The 19,311-nt window shown below is 38.5% G+C and overlaps 3 protein-coding genes across 5 annotated transcripts in view; 1 reads left to right on the top strand and 2 right to left on the bottom strand.

Annotated features, from left to right (window-relative positions):
- ttc3 (tetratricopeptide repeat domain 3) overlaps positions 1 to 2,215 on the bottom strand; it is a 28,768-nt gene extending 26,553 nt beyond the window's left edge. For both annotated transcript variants that reach the window (XM_071461452.1, XM_071461453.1), the window contains exons 1-3: positions 2,086 to 2,215; positions 419 to 492; positions 281 to 314 (exon numbers count right to left, since the gene is read on the bottom strand). In XM_071461452.1, coding sequence (XP_071317553.1) covers positions 281 to 314; positions 419 to 481 — 97 coding nt within the window. In that variant the 5' untranslated portion in view covers positions 482 to 492; positions 2,086 to 2,215. The remainder of the gene's footprint in view (positions 1 to 280; positions 315 to 418; positions 493 to 2,085) is intronic.
- An 861-nt stretch (positions 2,216 to 3,076) lies between these two features.
- On the bottom strand, positions 3,077 to 5,639 carry LOC139608029 (uncharacterized). Its single transcript, XM_071461457.1, has 3 exons — positions 5,325 to 5,639; positions 4,505 to 4,807; positions 3,077 to 4,262 (listed from the first exon to the last, which is right to left on the bottom strand). The coding sequence occupies exons 1-3, from the start codon at positions 5,637 to 5,639 to the stop codon at positions 3,606 to 3,608; spliced, it is 1,275 nt and encodes a 424-aa protein (XP_071317558.1). The 3' UTR covers positions 3,077 to 3,605.
- rabgef1 (RAB guanine nucleotide exchange factor (GEF) 1) lies at positions 5,553 to 18,311 on the top strand. Of its 2 annotated transcripts, none has more exons than XM_071461456.1 (9): positions 5,553 to 5,672; positions 9,602 to 9,793; positions 10,575 to 10,780; positions 11,283 to 11,449; positions 12,271 to 12,352; positions 12,755 to 12,887; positions 13,350 to 13,441; positions 13,967 to 14,223; positions 15,021 to 18,311. In XM_071461456.1, exons 2-9 carry the CDS (start codon positions 9,615 to 9,617, stop codon positions 15,438 to 15,440), a joined length of 1,536 nt encoding a protein of 511 aa, XP_071317557.1. In that variant the 5' UTR covers positions 5,553 to 5,672; positions 9,602 to 9,614; the 3' UTR covers positions 15,441 to 18,311. The 2 variants fall into 2 exon arrangements, with proteins under 2 accessions (XP_071317557.1, XP_071317556.1); XM_071461455.1 differs by lacking the exon at positions 5,553 to 5,672 and adding an exon at positions 7,488 to 7,627.
- The last annotated feature ends 1,000 nt before the right edge of the window (positions 18,312 to 19,311 follow it).

The raw sequence follows: 19,311 nt of genomic DNA, 5'->3' as shown, positions 1-19,311 counted from the left end.
ATTATTTAAATTTCCTCCACTCCGTAGCTCTGCTTCTTTCCTTCATCTAACCGATAGCACCATCACTGTTACAGACAAATTCAAGCATGTGTTCACTGCCACTTCTCTCCTGTAGGTTTGCAGGTCAGAGTTCACCTGTTTTTAAATTTGACTGAGTGTCTGTGCTGGATCAGCCAATAGAAATCCTGCTGCATTTCATTTTGGAAATTAAGAAGTTATTGTTTTAGCTTGTTTCTTTAGCATTTTCACATCAACTTTTTGTGATTCAAATGTTCCTTACCTGATGGACGGAGGGCAATAACAGTATCATGTCTCTGAGTGGCCAAAAGATTAAAAAAAAAAAAGACAGTTTCAGTGACACTCAGTAAACAGTAAGTTGGCTAAATACTGTAATTTTAAGTATAAGTTAATAACTCACAACATTCACTCGGTGTCTGGAGTCTTCCCAGCCACAGTCAGAATCAGAATCAGAATCTGACATTTTGTCCAACTCTGAAAGCAAATTTGTATAAATGACTCAAATCCATTTACATTCTGCAAACATCATGGCTCTTGTTGTAATGCAGCTATTGAGGCCACACTGATGTGAAAGGTCAGGGTTGCATTACCATGCAAAAATTTCATAACTGACCACAACAGCAGACATGATGTTCACTGTGCGGGATTACCTAATACGCAAATCTATGCAAGTTCATCCTCATATTATCTGGAAAAGAAACAGCTTCCCTTCTGGTTTATAAATGTGATGGGCACATTTTCACTTGTTGTACAGAAAAATCAATCGGAAAATGAAAATATACCAAATCATTGTCGTACTGTAGAGGAAGGATTTCACATTTCCGGAAATGTATCATGACCTTGAAATTATTACGAGGTAAACAGTAGAAATGCATCTTTCACATGACAAGGCATTAATATCCCAGAAACTTAAGCTTTCATATATGCTGCATCACGTTACCACAAAACAGGATCCAGTTTCAACAGTTTCCTCTCTTTGCCAACAGTGGTGTCAATCTGACTGTGTGTTTCTTTTTTCCCCACATGGTGCTAATACTAAACAAAGCCTAAAGGCAGGGCAAAACTCTGACTTCAGCCTCCACCAAGATGCTGGAAATCACAACCACAGTCCATATTTGGGGCATTTTTTATCACCAGAGACACCAAAAACATTACAGATATTACATCCCACACATACACTAATGCAATATTTTGAAAAGAAGAGTGCACAGTAAAATGAACACACATCATAAACACCATCATGAATAACTCAGACCATGCATACAAAGTTTTATAAAGCTGCTGAATATGATGAAGTAGGCTCCCTGCCCCACCCCCCTTTCTTGTTTTGTCATCCTGAGTTATGGCTTAAGGCCTAATGTGTCTTTTTTTGTTAAGAGATGTTTCACATCCTTTTCTTAATGTTTGTAAATGAATCTCTTTTTAAAAAAAAGGAATGGAATTTAAATTGAGAAATAAATAATTAAAAAGAAATTCACTGGCACGAATCAAAATACGTGTTCGTGTGGTTATTTGGAAACTTATCTGACTAGTTTGACTAGCTCAGCTTTCAGAGACATTACACATGCTTAACCCCACAGGAGAGGGAGAGATAACATGAGCACCTCGCAACTATCCTGATATTTTCATTCAATAACGTGGCGTCAACACGATTTGTCCTTATTCTACAAATGCCGCCACTTCAAGTATTCAGGCAGTTGTTTGTCCAAACAAATCCCCCGGGAATTAGGAAACGTAGCTAACGCCACTCCTTCGTGTTAGCATTTTTAGCACAATAGCCAACATACGTAATGTTGAAATGCTGCCTTACACACGTCCAGTGCCGAGTTATCCCGCTGGAAACTGCACTGACTGCTGCCTGGTTAATGCAGCAGCTTTATTTTAGCTATTTCCTCACACGGAGGCAGTGTTTATTTGGCTTAAAACAACGCCACGACACTTTCTTCCCACTTTGTTTTAGCCCGACACAGCGGACCACGGCCCCAACACGTATCAGCCCGTCGACGCTGCAGGGGTTTAAAAAAAGGGGGATTTAAATAAGAGGTAAAAATGAGAAAAAAGACTCACGTCGTGTTAAAGATTAACAGTGGTTTCTTCTCTTGAGGTGCTCGTCCTGTTCATAGTAGTGTGCGGAAGTCAAAACTGATGAGACGTTTCCCGCATGTCGTCAGCATGCGTGAAGAGGCGGGTCTTTGCTTGTTTATTGTGTTTAATTGAGGTTTTACCGCCACCAACTGGTAAGCAGTCATTATTGGTAATAATAATAATAACAATAATAATAATAATGATAATAATAATGATGATAATAATAATAATAATAATAATAATAATAATAATGATGATGATGATGATGGTGACGATGATGATGATAATAACAATAATAATAATAATAATAGCTTTACCACCAGCTGCTATCATTACATGTTCTAATGTCTCTTCTCATCCACCAAAATCACATCTTCCTACTTTGATTTGTGTATTAACTCCAGGTACAACAGCTCTAAACCTTGATGTTATCGACACCTCTCTCTTGTTTCTAACTGTATATCCCATTTCTTTTCTTTTAATCCTGCAAAACTTTCTCTTCCTCTTTTCTTCCCATTCCTGCCAATCTCTGCTTAATTAAACTATTGATTTCTGTTCTACTAAAGTTAATGGTTATAGCAGTGTGATTATTTTTTGTGGTTTCCAATGCCACTTTGTCTGCTGGTTAATGTACTTTCATTCCAATAAAAATACTACACTCAGTGTTTGAATCCCATATAATGTTTGTTGTATCTATTCAGAATATCCAGTCAGCTTTCTGAATAACTACGTTAAACTGTCTTGTGATGGACTTGAGTCAGTTAATTGCTGTGTCAGCACAAGGAAGCATTATAAGCATTTCCCCTGAATAAACTGATCTGTGTAGATCTGAATGTAACTGTAGTGGAGACTTTCAGTATGGGCCTTAACTGTATGTGAATTCAATATAAACTCTTTGTCTTTGTTGCATTTTTCTAGTAATGTAAGCTCAATCAGCTCTTTTCAAAATGTCAAAAATCATTTCAATGTAATGTTTCAATTGATGGTAATATTTTTATTATGCTATTCCGAAAAAGTCCATTAACTTTCGCCATCATGTGTAAAGTTATTGTGAGAAATAATTACACTGGCTCTACGTTCACAAGCAATTCTTTGTAATCAATAGCATTCTGTCATATGTTATATGTTATATTTCATATGTTATATGCAGTGAGAGCACAGAACATGTGATACAGAGCAGATCTACGCTTAGTTGTCAGATTATTAGGTACACCTCTCTAAAACTAAAACAAAAAACACAACAGTTCAAGGTCATAATGTACAGTTTGTGTTTTTTGATTGCGGTGTTATGGCGCTGATATTCTAAAACTTACACTTTACACATTACTGACTATACATTTTCATGTTTGTGGTTAGTTAAAGGGGAATGACACCCTACTTTCAAACTGAAAGGAAATAAGAAAAATTATTAAAATGACCAATGAGATTGTGGTTTCCCAAGGAGCACAATGTTAAGTTCAATTATGGGATTGAAGATTTAATTGCACACTATTAGTTTCTGTCTAATTTGTCTTTAACTCAAAGTCATTTCTCTGTCTGAGCAGGCTGTGGAAAACTTTCTGAGGGTACAGGAAAAAGTTTCTGTTCTGCTCCAGGTCCTGAGTGGTCATGATACGAGTCACCAGAGCCTGTTGTATGGCTGGAGACTCACAGGGGTGATGCTGCACATTGTGACTCACATTCCTCCATGGCTCAATCACTAACAGGCCCAGCATGCCGGCATCCTCCTCCCTGAATTCAGTGGAATTGGTGAATGGCTTTCTATTTACCGCACCTACATCAGTTTCATTGCTTCCTTTTGACACATTGACTCCAAAGTCTTCTCTGGATCCGTGTGTTTGACAGCTTCCGCTAATTTCAGCAGTTGAATTTGGTGCAATAGTCTGATTGAATCTTTCAGCTGAGATACCAACAGGACTGACCTGGCTAACATTAAAAAGGTGGTTACTTGAGCAGGTCATGTTGGTTAAGCTAGATTTGTTAGTTTGTCTTGATCCAGTGGCTGTTCTAATTTTGGGTTTTTGTGGCTCTGGAGCTGCAGTCTCCTGGATGTTTCTACGTAGATAGGCTGTGTAGCCCTGAACCAGACGACTTAACCCCGTTTTATAAGACAGACGCAGTGACTCTGCTGTTCCTAATGGCACCGAGTGCAGCCGGACCTGTTGGAACAGGAATAAAGGTGATTTCAGATCAGTTCATAATCGCCAGGAATTCTGTTCACATTGGATGCTACTGCACCACATGACTGGTGGATGGCCATGTACTAGCATGTCTGACTTTCATGCAGAAGACCAGAGGATGCATATGCCTTTTATTAACCCCCTGAGTCTTTCCCTAACCTTAAACCTGCAATAACTGATTTGTTTGGTGACTTGGGGGTAAAGTAAACATGTGACCCGACCTGGTGGATTCTCATGTGCAGATGAACTGCAGCTCCTGTCACCCACTGCTGCATGGACACTGAACTCATTCTCTTCTTAGTGGTCATCCTCTCATAATGGTCAATCAGCTCAAGCTTTAGCCATGTGTCATAGAGCTCTGTCGTCTCAGCCATCTTCTCCTGGTCGTTTGCAATGCCAGGGACCAGGCTGAGGTAGTTGTGGATGAACCGGCCAATTCTTGAGGAGCTGCTGATGCCAAAAATCCTCTTAGCCTGGGATCTCTGAGTTGATAGGTCCCCCTCTGTTGATCCTTGTGCTCGGACCTGGTGAGATAACAATACATTTTTAAAATTTTGAACTTCAGCTATGTTTTAAAATTATGATCCAAAAGAAAGACTAAAAAGAGACACAAGCCTGTGAAACCAAATTCGCAAGATATTTAGATAGTAGCATTTGGGCTCAGGTCTTACACAAACTGAAACAGTATAATAATAATAATAATAATAATAATAAGGTGTCTATAGCTACACTGGGGGGTTCTGTGAGGCTGGAAATTTGACCTGAATATGGTGCCAGATGAATAATAAAAGGATCACCAAAGTAAACAAACGCTGTCACACTAACTGTCATGCCAATCAGACTAAGAGTTAGAAACTTCCCTTAAATCAAAATGTCAACCTCAGAGTAGTGCTTGAAGAAACGTCGCTGAATTATCAAAGTCAGTATCGGTGTCAGCTGATTTCAGGAAACTGCATGTTTTGTGAGTTTTTTGAGCATTGCAGAAACCAGTAGTCAATCAAGACATACAAACATTAGACAAAACAGGAAAGTTTTACCTACTTGTTGGGCAACCTGATCAAAAAGCATGGACAGAGCCAGAGCAACAACCCCTACTCCTCCATAGGTGACCCTGCTGCTGCCTCCCAGCTCTCCAGTCAGGCTGCGGCTGAACTGAGTCTGCTGCTCCCTGCTCATGCTCCGCTGTAAGAAGGCATATTGATGCTGCAGCGCTGCAGAGGAGTCCAGTGACAAGAAGCTGGTGAGGACCGGATCCAGGGAGATATCGGGGATGATGTTGGCATCTCGAGCCACAGAGAACAGCTCCTGGACGGTGGCTGAAGAAGGAAGGCACAAATTGCGACCCATCAGGATCATGGCTGTTTCTGTCTGTCTAACCAGCGTGTGGTGGTATGTGTATGTCAGTGAATCAGGTCTGCTTGTTATCTGTGTTTCTGACCCTCTGTGTGTTTATTTGCCCTGTCAGCACGACCAGTCCAATGAAGCACTCGTGCATATGCAAAATGCATCAGCTCAAATAAAATGGGGAGTTATACAGTTGTTACAGGAACACCAACCTTATTTTCCTGCTGGGGCAAAGCCAGTCGTAATGAAAAAGTTGTTTCACAGTTGTTTCACAGTTTTCATTAAATGGTAATTTATTTGGTACCACATTCTGATAAGGCACAATTTATAAAGGGTTTATAAGCTGTAATTAATGGCTTTAATGCTGGTGGTGCTGCTTGATTGCCTTCCTGTCTGGAAAAGGGCTGCATCTGGACCACAATCCATTTATATAAACATATTCTATCTCTCCTGGCAAAGGTTGAAATGTGGCTAAATAGCACAAAACACTGTCCCATGAAAAATCATTGTATCAGAAGTGTAATGATGCTCTTGGTGGTATTTTTTCACTTCATATTGAGTGAAATTACTGAACAGATAACACTGCCTCAGCAAGCATATAATAAGGATCTGTTTAAAAGTCAGTGCAGCCTATAAATGACTCTGAAGTCACAGCACTTTTTGTAATCAAATTGACATTTAGACTAGGTACAACCACTGAACATTAACCGTAATGTCAATATGCAAGGAGTCAGCTCACTGCGAGGGACAGACTCTGCTGGCCCTTCAGCAAACTTCACTTTCAGCAACTCTGGTATGATGTTCAGACCTCAAAGCTTCTGGTTGTTGAAATGTTGTGAGAATCGTTAAATGAGTCCATGTGTAATAGTGTAAATACTCTAGACTACCCAGTATTTGGCCTAACTGTTGTTGAGTTTTATATCATAATATTACTTAAGTAGTGGTGGCAAAATATTTAACACATAACATTTCATTATATATCCAGTTGCCTTTGACTCCATAAATCCAGTACCGAAAAACATTGAACATTTTATACTATGTCACAGTATTCTACTGTATAATAGCCTATGTGCAAAAATATTGTGAAAAAGTATATAATGTAAAACAGAATAGAATAAATAATATGAATATTATACTGCAATATATTATGGATTTAGTTTAGTTTAGTTTAGTTTAGAATCTGTCTCTGAGTAAGTAGGATAATATTATTATTTTGTCACATGCAGATCTAGACAGACTATGCACTGTATGTATTCTAAATATATGCACATTAACCCACTTCTAAAAATAGTAACCAACTATCCATTAAATATTCATTCCAGCTCTCTTTGTGCTGCCATGCACTCTCATAGTCACAGTCTGACCAGAACACATGGAAACCAACCTCTCTTTCACTTTCAAGTACATCAACAATAATAATGTTACAAAAAATCAAAATGAGTGTTGAGTAACAGGAGGTGTTGTGGCAAGATTTTAAGGTTAAAAACCCTCAAGACACTTTACTCTCAAACTGTTAAGTGTATGTACTTTTAAAAATATAATGACTGTTTTTCATGTTTTATTCTTGCCCACTGTAATGTCATTCTGATGTATTATTTCTGTCTCAGTCAAGCTTCGTTATGGTTTGACCCTATGGTTTGACCCCGCCGTGCTGCTCCGTACTAACTCGGTGATCTCCGTCGGTCACATGACCCTGGCTTTGCGGTTAGCTAATTTGCTACATTGCCGACATTTACCGATCCTTGAAAATTAGTCCTTTATGCCACGGGAAACAAACTGCTTACTTTAATCATCGTTCCTATGTAATAACAGCCCCGTGTTATCAGCAGTTTGTCTGCTTTGAGATCATAAATTGAATAAATGTCACTAATCTCGATGTGATAATGTAATCATTAGACTATCGCGTTGTCGCCCGCATGACGTCAGTGTCTTGACCTAGACGGTTTGGTGTTCACGGAGAGGAGGTCTGTTCCTGCTTCAGGTCGGTGAAAACAAAACTGGTGAGTACGAAGCACAAACCAGTTACATGCCATGTTTAAGTGCAACAGAAGTGCTCGGACTCTGAGCATAATTTTCTTGGTGAATCACTTCGCTGTTACAGCCGAGTAAAAATACTGCTGCCTGTTTTAGCTAACTGACCTACAGGCAGTCGACAAATGTAAGGAAATCCTTGAATAAAGGAGTGGAGACATACAGAATCGTGGTTCCTGTTTTTATAACAGGCAGGAGGGCTTACTGGGTCATCTTATGAGTGTTAAAATGATGTGAATCGTGTGTTATGGCCTTCACGGTCACCAGATCTCAACAATATTGGACACCTATGGCCTTAACAGTGCTCTCCATCGTCAAAACACAAAACGAGTAAATATCTGTTGTAAGTTTGTGTGTTTATCCCTGCTGTATAGATTCAGGGGAGGGCAGATTTCTATCTGGGCAAAGTGTGCATCTTTCCAATTGCCCCTAAAGTCCCAGGTTAACTCCATATATTCTGGGTCTAATATTATTAATTGCAAATTAGATCATCAACTCTGACAGGTCCTCCACCACCTTCGTACAGCCGTGTCTTGTAGAGGGACAAGAAAAAAAAAGTAGTTTTAAGATCTTCATTGTTTTAGTTTATATGGAGCAAAGTTGTTTTTTATCAACCTGCTTTGATATTTTTTTTCATGCCAAGTAACAAACACATAGAAGTACAATATGAACTATGTTTTAGTTCTGTATTTGGTGTCTGCCAACTCCTGAGATAAATATGTGTCTCTTTAGCTGCTGGATGTTCCCCTATGTTGACCAGTTATTTGCTTATTCTGTACAGTGGGTTTTTAGAGATTTTTCTCTGAAAGTAGCTGCTGGTTGTAGTCAAAAACAGCACCACAAGAATGGTGAGAGTGAGCCAGAACAGTAATGTTGTGGATCGGGCAGTTAAACAATGGGCAGAAACTCACAGCACATTCAGGTGAAAACTGTCTGTAGCTTCATCACTGTTCACTTTGTCACATTGTTTTCATGTTGTCATTGTCAATGTAAAACTATCAGGTGATATTATGCTCACATGGTGCATATTTCTAAATAATTATTTGCTGTTTCAAATTATCACAAACTGACACGGTGAAAATCTGAGGCTGTGCATTCCAGCACTGGAAAACCGTGAAAGTTTCTGTGACTCTTCAAATCGAATCGTGTGTTCAGTCGGGGAACGCAGCTCACTAATCCCCCAGACCTCTCAGTGGGTTACTCTGTCCCTGAGTTTGACTTGAACATTGGAAGGTGTCATGATAGCAATTTATAATCAATAATAAAAATAATAATGGATGAGCGTGACCAAACATAGAAAACTAGAATACTGTAAAATAAACAGAGCAAGGATAATGATCAGATCTGAAACCACAGGTTGTTTAAATATCAGTGAAGGAAGATGAATGAATGGTAACATCACAGGTTTACATATTCACTGACCTCATAATGCAGGAGCGTTATGTAGTGGGAAATAAAAGTTTTGGAACAGTACTATATATTAGGATATCTTGGCCCTTGCTGCTTCTATTATGACCACTCTTTTCACGATCTGTCTTTTGCAAGTCTCTAAACTTTATGGAATTGCAACACTTATATAATCAAGAGTCCCTTTATTTATCGTTTTACAAGGTTGGTGTCGGTTCAAGGTTCTTCTTTATAGTCATACAATACAGGATTGCATAATGTTTGTTGCCACCTCCATGCTACACACACAGAAAATGTCTAAGCAAATATAAAATATAATAAAATAGAACTGTAGTTTAATTTTCAGCAGACGCATTCACGCTCACTGACATGATGATGAACTGTGAGGCTTGTGTATAAGGCACAGTGCATATAAACAGTGTAATAATCTGAGATCGCCATACATACTGTGTGTGCAGGCAGCAGCGTAGAGATCAGTGTGTTCAGCAGCGCATACAAATACACTAATAAATCAGATGATGAATTTTTCATTCCAGATTGTCCAGCATTATGAGTCAGCGGACGGAGCGACGGGGGATACATGTGGACCAATCAGACCTGCTGTGCAAAAAGGGATGTGGTTACTATGGCAACGCAGCGTGGCAAGGTCTGTGCTCCAAGTGCTGGAGGGAGGAGTACCAGCGGGTACGGCAGAAACAGATCCAGGACGACTGGGCCTTGGCAGAAAAGTAAGAGCTTTACTAGACTGCACCTTCACTACCCAGGTCCATCTCCTGATAAATAAAAGGCTGCATCTTGATAAAATAGTCTGCATTCATAGATGTACTGGATCAGCTCTTTTAAAGACTTTGTACAATTGGTCAAACTATTGGAGACTTATATCAAAGTAATCAGCCTTGTCTAAAATATTAGTTTGTTCTCAGTTGATTGCTTTTTCTATGTTAACAATGCTGCTTATTGTAAAAACATAATACAACAACTGCAGCCTTGAATATGGTAAACAGTATCATTCAGGCTCTTGACAAAGGCGAACAAAGTGTGTCAGCTCTTTCTTCTGATTTATCCAGTGCTTTTTATATCATGGAGTAAAATATTTTAATATTTTAAAACCACTTGTAGCACACGACCGGCACTTAGCTGGCTTTTTTTCTTTGTATGATATTCTTACAAAATGAATCAGCTCAACCAGTTAATGAAAATTACAAAGCTATAATGTAATGCCGAAAGACATGTCAAATTGCTTTTTTAAATTAAGTTTTACATCACTACACATTTTCTCAGTTGCTTAGGCACCATCCTGTAATGAAAAGTGTGATTTGCAAACCTCTTAAATCCACAGTTCATTTCTGTGTTTGCATTTATTGTTGCTTTCATATATAATCAAACAGAAAAGTAGTTGTGCCTATCAGCTATACCTGACGTCTTTGCCAGTGACGCTGTATATTAATTTGACGAGATAGGATTTTCTGTAAAATTGATAACTGACATATCAATTTTCCTTGGCCCTAGGTTGCAACGAGAGGAGGAGGCAGCGTATGCCAGTAGTCACGGAGTGCAGCCCCAGTCCCACGCCCAGTCCACACCACCACACCCAGGACACGCCTCTCTAGGACCCTTCTCCAAGTTTGAGGAGAAGAAAACCAATGAGAAGACACGAAAGGTCACCACTGTTAAGAAGTTCTTCAGCCCTTCATCACGCAGTGCTCCCAAGAAAGGTTTGACATTAGCTCAACATACAACTCAGTCCACTCTCCAGTTTGTTATACACTCTGACTGGTTTGTTGCCGAGCTCACTGTTTCCGATATAGATGACATATTTTATTAATCATTTTCTGTATGTAAGACAGACATCCCCTGTGATACCAGCCTCTGGACACTGGTTAGCAAAAATATGGTCAAAATGTTAAGAAGATATTTTAACATGAAAAGCAAAGGTGTAGATAATGAAATGAATGACAGCTGATTTTCATTAAGCTGTTTTAGGTGCAGGGTCCTGATGTTGTTCATGTTGGCTCACTGTCACACTTTGAAGTCTTACTGAAACACTTAAATAAAAAGGAACCATTGTTATTGTCATTAGTGACGCCTATCTGCATCTTGTCAAATATACACACTTCCATAGAAAACTCATAACTCAGAAAGTAGTTCTGTGCTTTTGTAAATAATCTCTTCTCAACTCTCTTTATTAAAAATAATTATGTGGTTCCTTCTCATCAGAAACCCAAGAGGGCAAGTCAACCAGTCCATCTATTAGCCGCCACGCCAGCTTTGAAACAGACCAAGTGTCCAGGGACTTTGTGGACTTCTTGAAAAACCTCCAGAAGCCTGGCCGGGAGATCCATAAGCAGTGTCGAGCCTTCATAGTGAACATGTCCAGCAAAAAGGTCTGTTGTTCTCAAAAATCAGTCAATGACTTCAAATCTGGTGGCATAATAATAATCTTTATAATGAGTGGTTAACTGTGAAACAAGCATCTAAATGCTAAGATGATAGTAAAATGACATTTGATCTAACAATTTCAGTCATCCTCACCTGATATAATCATCTATTCACACTGAAATGACAGTTTCTGTTGCTTCTCTTTTTTATTTATGGGGTGTGTGTTGTTTGTCACAGGCTTGATGTATATACAGCAGGCCTGATACAGAACTGATGATAGGATGACATTCACAATAGATAACGTGCATATTCATGAAACTTACAGTATATGAACCCCCACTGCTTCATTTAACGTTTAATGTGAGTTTAACTGCAGAGGCAGCTAAATCAATCAAAATGTACTTTCTTAAACCCTTACCTCGGTAACATGAATTATAAAAAGCAGCAGGCTGAACGCTCTACACTGTTCACTGCACATTAAGCTCCATTTTCATACTGAACAATTCCATAGTAAAAATGTCTTTTTGTTGTGTACAACACTTAAACTTTGTGATGGATGTATGTTAATGTGTAGCTCACAGACTGTTAAATAAGCAAAGTTACTTTAAAGCATATTCATCATGAACAGCTGACGTTAATAAGCTCTTAACAATACCATATGCATATGCTCGCTCTTTAGTCTGCTTTAGGAATCCTGTAAAAATATGTTTGTAGAAATGCTCTTAGAAAATCTACTAAATTTCTCAGACCATTCATTATCAGGAAACAGGCCCAGATCAATAAACTGGTCAGCTCTGTGTGACCTTCTAACCTCTCGTCTTGACAGGATCTCAGTGCTGATGAACTTTCAGAGTGTGTTCAGGATTTCTACCAGGGCATGGCCGACCGCTTGATGAGTCATTTTAAAGGTTGGTTCAGAGAAGCTTCTTTCATGACATCAACCTCATTCAACAATTATGTCCATAAAGCATCAATAAATGTCCTCAATAAATCTGACATCGAAACTCCATCTCATTTCATGAACATCGTAGCTAGATTGATAAACCCAGAGTTAACAGGAGGATAACACCGGTTATCCTGAAACGAGAGACTGTTAGTGAGGCCAGGTAACCCAAAGAGAGCCACACTAACATGAACTCACCTCAGGCTCTCGTTTGGCCTCAACTGTGACATATTCTGTACTGCACAAGGTGTGGACAGAGTATGTAGCACGCACTAGATGGCAGCACAAGCAGAATTTTTCCACTTAAGTGTTTAATTTTGTCACCACAACTCTAACCACTGTGCTCTGATAAATTGTTGTACACCAGGCTCTTCAGATTCTGTGGAGCAGGTGATGGACCAAGTGGAAAAGTACATCATGACTCGTCTGTATAAGAGTGTGTTCTGTCCAGAAACCACTGATGATGAGAAGAAGGACTTGGCCACACAGAACAGGATAAGGTGGGCCTTCCTGGATCAAAATCAGGCATTCATAATGATAATATTAATATATAGAGTTAGAGATATAGAGTTGATGATTAGGGGTGGAACAATACACACATATTCAGACTGGATACAATCACAGTTTGTTTTGATGAGAGTTTTAGTGGCACATTTAGTGGAGGAATTAGACAGCATCACTGCACAGCACTTCTCTTTAATCTGCAGCAGTCTGTGAAAACTTCTGTCTGAATCTGTCTTTGCACTTGATTACACAATGGCCATTTTTAGCAGCTTTCTCCATGTTTTACATGTGAATGCACAATGGCAGCTGTTAGCTGCTCTTAGTGTCACCCAGGGGGAACTGACTGTAACAAATGTGTGTGATGTATGGTTACATCATAACACCCCAAAAAAGAGAGCTTTAGGCTTACTCCAACATACATACATACATGAATATAAATTAGATTCTTTGTGTTTCAGAGCTTTACACTGGGTGACCATCCAGATGCTCTGTGTGTCTATGGATGAAGAAATCCCAGAAGTCTCTGAGAATGTGGTCAAAGCAATAACAGGTCAGAAAGTATGCTTGAACTTACGGTGTGACTGCAGTTAATTAAAGTAATATATATTTTCTGCTACAGCATACATATTTGCTGCACAGTGTCCTGTTGTCCTGCTGATTATTTTCTTGAGATAATTAATGCCAAAAGATAATGAAAAATCAGCATTGCTGTTTCCCAGAACCCAAGTCAATGTCTCTGATTTGTCTGACCAACAGTCCAAAACCAAATTTATTCAGTTTACTATCATGCAGGACTAAGAAAACCAGTAAACATTTGCAATTGAGCAGCTGCATCTAGTCACGTTTGTATGCTTTTGCTTAAAAAAAAATTATGAAAACAATTTATAAATTATCAAAATAGTTGATCGATTATTTTTAGAACAATTCATCTGTTAATTGATTGGAAGTGAGAAGAAGACCTTTTAATGTTTTGGGGTTCGTTTTTTTTTTTGCAGGAAACTAATGTATTGTATAACTACCTGAAGATACGTAGTCTGTCCACCCCCTGATATGTATGTATCTCTGGCTCTTGCAGATATCATTGAGATGGATTCAAAGAGGGTTCCTCGAGACAAACTTGCATGTATCACACGCTGCAGTAAACACATCTTCAGTGCCATTAGGATCACAAAGAATGAGCCGGCCTCCGCTGACGACTTTCTCCCTGCACTCATTTACATTGTGCTCAAAGCTAACCCTCCACGACTTCAGTCCAACATCCAGTACATCACCCGCTTCTGTAACCCCAGCAGGCTAATGACTGGAGAGGATGGATACTACTTCACCAACCTGGTCAGTTTTTTTCTCTTCTTGTCAGAGTCGGTTTGAGCTGGAGGCCTCTTGTTCCACATTGGTACTCTATGTGCAAAGCCAGTGGCTAATGAGACTGAATAAGCTGATTAAAAATGAGCTCAGCATCATATTTTAATTAATAATGGGATCCTACATAAACTCAGTATTTTCTGCCAAAGTTTAAACAGTTCTGGTTAGTTCACGTGAGAAATTTGTGTATTTCAGTTGGGAAAATGTGATACATGCACTTCCATGCACAAATCAGGATTTAGAAGCATTTGAATTAGAAACTCACGACAGTAGTGTTGCAACAACTAGAGGATCAATAAATTAGTCGATCAACTGAAAAAGAAAAAATTAGTTGTTGTTAGAGTAATAACTGATCAGTCATTGTAATCATTATCCCAGCAAAAATTCTAGATGTGTAGGTTGAAGCTTCTTAAATGTGACGATTTGCCGTTTTTCTTTGTCATATCTGATTGTAAACTGAAAACTGTTTTGCAATTTTGGTGAATAAAACAAGCAATTTGAATACATCATCTTGGACTTTGAGAAATTGTAGCTGGAATCTATCTTTTGACATTTTATAGACAAACCAAGTTCGAGTGAGCTTTAGAGGTGTTGGTAGGCAGAATTCGTTACTTTTGGACAGAGCCAGGCTACCCATTTCCAGTCTTTATGCTAAGCTAAAATAACCAACTGCCTTATTCTATTCTTATATTATTGCTGTCAGTCTCAGCCATCATTTTCAGTTGATGTGTCTCTGTGTTTTGTTTGTTTGTTTTTGTTTTTTTTAGTGCTGTGCAGCTGCCTTCATCGAGAAGTTGGACGCTCAGTCTCTCAACCTTTCCCCGGAGGAGTTTGAGCGTTACATGTCAGGCCAAGCTTCACCACGATTCAACAGCTCAGAGGGGGACTGGGCCCACACTGGCTCAGCACATGGTGTGACTGCCACCAACCCAGTCCTGGCTCAGCTCAATCACAATCTGGAGCTTCTGTCAGGCCTCAGCAGCAAGCAGGAGAAGCTGATGGAGGCTGCTCAGAGCCTGCAGGCCGACCTCCTCTCCTGGCCCAAGAGTGTTGAGCGGGAGGTGCACGACATCCTGGAGAAATACCCTCTGGAGATTCTGCCTTGCACAGTTTCTGCCATTGATGCCAACAATGTGGACAATGACAACCTGCCACCCCCCCTCACACCCCAGGTGTTTGCTGGGTAGTGGAGTCTGCAAAGGGAGGCAACATACAGCAAAGGTACTAATGCTTTCAAAGTCAGCTCCTTGCTTGTGTTTTGAGTTAGATGGTGACATCCCACATGCACAAATCTTATATGAATAGTTTATAGTCTCATCTTGCTGAGCTTCTTCTGCACCTTAAATTCCCAGACTGTGTTTGAAAGCACTCCCTGTTTTAATATACGGTGCATTATATTTACTGCCCACCATTTCTGTCATTCTGCACAGTACAGAGAAGAGACAAGGAAACTTAGGGAGCTGTTGTCTCCAGCCCCTTTTACACTGCCTGAACAGGGCAGGAACATTGCACCTTCATTGCGCCTCACCATTCTGTATAAAAGGTACAAACACAGAATCGGGGGATGGTCATTGTTGTTCCGCTCTTAAGCCGGCAGCAGATGTAGTCACAGAGCTGGATCAACGTCTGTGTAAAAGGGAGAGCGGGCATTGTGAGACATGTTGTGTTACGTCATGCATCTGATGTCTGAACACCAGCATGCTATGTAAAATCACACACTAGGGCAGCACTATATCAGCTTCGTTTGGTTCAGTGTAACCAAGTAAAGGCGGCATAACGAGGCGTCTTCTTAACGGCAAAATAGCGAGATCTCTGTGTAAACAGGGCCACCGACTAGCACTAGCATGTTAGCTGTTACCCACCAGCTACAGTAGTTCACCAACTAGCACAACAAGGGTATTCTGTATGTACTGTCAGAATAAAAATAATAGCTAAGGGTTCTCTCTTGTGTGTTAGGTGGGAAAGAAATGATCTAAAACTGAAGTGCAGGTGATATTAGCCTGTTGGAGACCGGTAAAAATATATGAAATAGATTATAATATAATATATCATTTTGAATAAAACTGAAAACATAAACCTCTTGTGTTATTGACAGTTTTTGATTTTAGTGAATTATGTGTGCCTAAATTCAAAACTTATATTTTCAGTATTTTTTAACTTCTTCCCGCTCAGGATAAAAACCGGTAGCGGTACAGTTATTTAATTGACAAACACAAAATCACCATATATTACAAGATAATCTTTAATAGCTGAAAAAAATGTAATGGCAGCATGAAGTCAGATCCTGTTTTATTATTTTTTTACACAATGGTAGCCAGTTACAAACATCTTGTAAAAGACTGAAGATTAAGTTATATTTGCCCAGTAATATTTGAAGATTTCACTCTTTGTGTGGCTTTCTTGGACTTTTATTTCACTTATAATTTTGGTGCTAAAACAGGTTTTAAAGCAACTACAGCCATCTGTATGTGGTGATGTGTTTCTGTTTGAGGCCAGTTTGACTTGTCATTATAGGAACATAATCCCATTTCTTGCTGTGTTTACTATTTTGTGTGGAGCTCTTTTTATGTCTGTTGTGGAGTTTGGTGAACAGTTGCAAATGAAATTCTGCTGTAACACATTTAGAGGAAACATAGAACTGCTCTTGAACAAGTCTTGTCATTGTCAAGTATCAAATTAACCTCTAGAGGTCCTCCAGTTTTTATTTTATTGGTTTTTATTTTTAGTTTTTATAAACACACTATATTTTAACATTGTACTGTGTTTTTATAATGTACTGTATTTTGTCAGGCTTCCTGCATATTAACTTCCAAAATGAATAAATGTTAGAATGCAGTAAGCTTATTATCCTATAAATAATTAATTTTGCGATGTACTGTATAATACTAAGTGTAACTACAGACTGGTGACCTGTTGAAACACTGATGCCCTACGACTGTTTTTTTTTTCTTTTTTGCTGAATCATTGTTACAATCATTCATCAGTACTACCATATTGTCACATCTAGCAGAGCATTGACCCAACATATAAAAGCCTACAAAATAAGATCACTGTAATTTATCCTATTTACACAACTGCAAAGAAACCAGAGCTTCATTTGTCACGTGATGTGTGGTTTAACAAAAATAGACTAGCATGATGATAGCTAAAATTATACTGTTAGATTTTTTAGCTAACTTGATGACATTGGCTATTGATTTTTTTTTTTTTTTGACCAGAGCACTTTTATTTTGAAATAAAGGCACTATGAGTAGAGAGTCAGAACCATGAGTATAAAACATATAATTTGGATTTATGACTGTTTGTAGATGACAATAATTTACTAATTTGAAGTTGAGGAACCACTTTAAAGAATAAGTCTGATGATACAAATTTTCTTATTGAGACCAAACCCAACAATGAATGGATTGATCCTACAAACAAGTATTTCCTTTGTAATCAGAGCCTGATATATATCAACTGTGGCCCAAAAACTATTTAAGACATGACATGTTTCTTCATTACCAGAAGGAAAAAATACTATATTTATTCATCTGTGGCTGCAAAAAGTCCCCAAAAATGTACTATATGTATACTTGTAACATAAAACTACAGTGCCCGGCTGTTATTTTTTTTATTTTATTTTTTGTGTGAGTTGTTTTTAAAGATTTGTGTCTTCTATAGAAACCAGTGAGCTAACTTGGGTCAGGGTAGACAGGGGACTCCAGAAATCCAGAAAAACACCAGCCTTATTTGTCAAACATATTCTGAAATGTGAAATAAAAAGCTACCAATCATTTCATGTTTATGATATAATACCATTTCATGCATTTGAGTTCATGCTTGATGGCAAAGTGTCCATCAAACTGTCATAATTAAACAAATCATTGAATGTTTTCTGGGATTGCTTGTTTAAAATTTTTGCAAAACTAAACTAGAATCTACAATCTTCTTTAGACAAAATTAGAAATACAATTGATGATGCAGTTGCATGAGTGCCCAAAGTTGGATGATGCTAATTGTTGGAATAATCAATGCATTTTTCATCTGAGTGAAATAAAGAAGTCAGTGAAATGAAACCTAAATTACTTAAGTCTCTTTTTTGCAGACTGTTGTGAAGTGGTGGGTTATACTTAAGTTGTGTCTCCATCATTTTTGTTTTGTAAATGCAACAGAGACATATTTCTCATAATATAAAAACTGTATAATCATAATGTCTAATGTCTTTGGTAAAATATGAAGCATTTTCTACATAGCATTTTACTACCATATGAAAATATATAGGTCAGGGTGGACTGTAGATAAACTTGGTAATGATGCATGCTGAGTCACTTTGTCCTGACAGCAGCGGTTCATGGTGAAGCCATGGATGGTACTCTACTTTTTACCTGCACAGTAATCTTGAGATCACTTATCATATTTATAAGCAGGGGTGAGTGTAAGACTTGAGTAAAAGTACCCGTGCAAGTGATACATACCATTATGGACTCATTATGAGAAAATGGGTCTTTGGGCACAGACAGGTAAAAGAAACGTTGTGTCTCTTTTTAGTTAATGTTCTTCTCTTTTTTGTAATTTTTTCTGTTTATGTGATTGTTTTGTGTCTGTCTTTGGTCCTTTCACATCTCTTTTTGGTCCTTTTTTGCGCACTTTGTGTCCGCACTTCTTTTGTAAAATATTAAAGGTCACTGAATACAGAGTCTCTGGGGCCCTGTGAGTCTGTAGGGCCCCTGGGCCTGTACCCGGTAATCCTGTTTGGTAATCCATCCATGCCAATTAAAAAGTCCTGCATGCAAAATCTTCCTAGTACTAAAGTATTACCAGAAAAATGTACTTGAAGAATCAAAAGTAAAAATACTCCCTATGCAGAAAAATGGCCCCAGTGACTGATACATCATGTCATGTATCATATATATTATTAGATTATTGCTATTGATTAATTAATATGTAAGCAGCATTTTGCTGTTGTCATTTTACTGTAAGGTTATTAGTTGGAGGTAGTTGTAATTATTTTATCTACAGTTAGATAGTTTAGTCCATCAGTTCTCAACCCGCTTTGTGTGAGATACGTTACTTGAA

This window comes from Trachinotus anak, unplaced genomic scaffold (genome assembly GCF_046630095.1).
Source record: "Trachinotus anak isolate AG129_WGS33_773 ecotype Australia unplaced genomic scaffold, CSIRO_AGI_Tana_v1 ptg000024l, whole genome shotgun sequence".
Classification (NCBI taxonomy): Eukaryota; Metazoa; Chordata; class Actinopteri; order Carangiformes; family Carangidae; genus Trachinotus; species Trachinotus anak.
The sequence above is the reverse complement of the archived record's forward strand: the minus strand, read 5'-3'. Positions and strand labels throughout refer to the sequence as shown.

What these genes read in the sequence shown, in the direction of transcription:
- LOC139608029 (XM_071461457.1), bottom strand. Translation starts at nt 5,639, where the DNA reads ATGATCCTGATGGGTCGCAATTTGTGCCTTCCTTCTTCAGCCACCGTC. An exon ending in TTGATCAGGTTGCCCAACAA is followed by an intron (nt 4,808 to 5,324) that starts GTAGGTAAAACT and finishes TTATCTCACCAG; the next exon opens with GTCCGAGCACAAGGATCAAC. An exon ending in TGCACATGAGAATCCACCAG is followed by an intron (nt 4,263 to 4,504) that starts GTCGGGTCACAT and finishes CTGTTCCAACAG; the next exon opens with GTCCGGCTGCACTCGGTGCC.
- rabgef1 (XM_071461456.1), top strand. Translation starts at nt 9,615, where the DNA reads ATGAGTCAGCGGACGGAGCGACGGGGGATACATGTGGACCAATCAGAC. An exon ending in ACGCAGTGCTCCCAAGAAAG is followed by an intron (nt 10,781 to 11,282) that starts GTTTGACATTAG and finishes CCTTCTCATCAG; the next exon opens with AAACCCAAGAGGGCAAGTCA. An exon ending in GCCACACAGAACAGGATAAG is followed by an intron (nt 12,888 to 13,349) that starts GTGGGCCTTCCT and finishes TTTGTGTTTCAG; the next exon opens with AGCTTTACACTGGGTGACCA.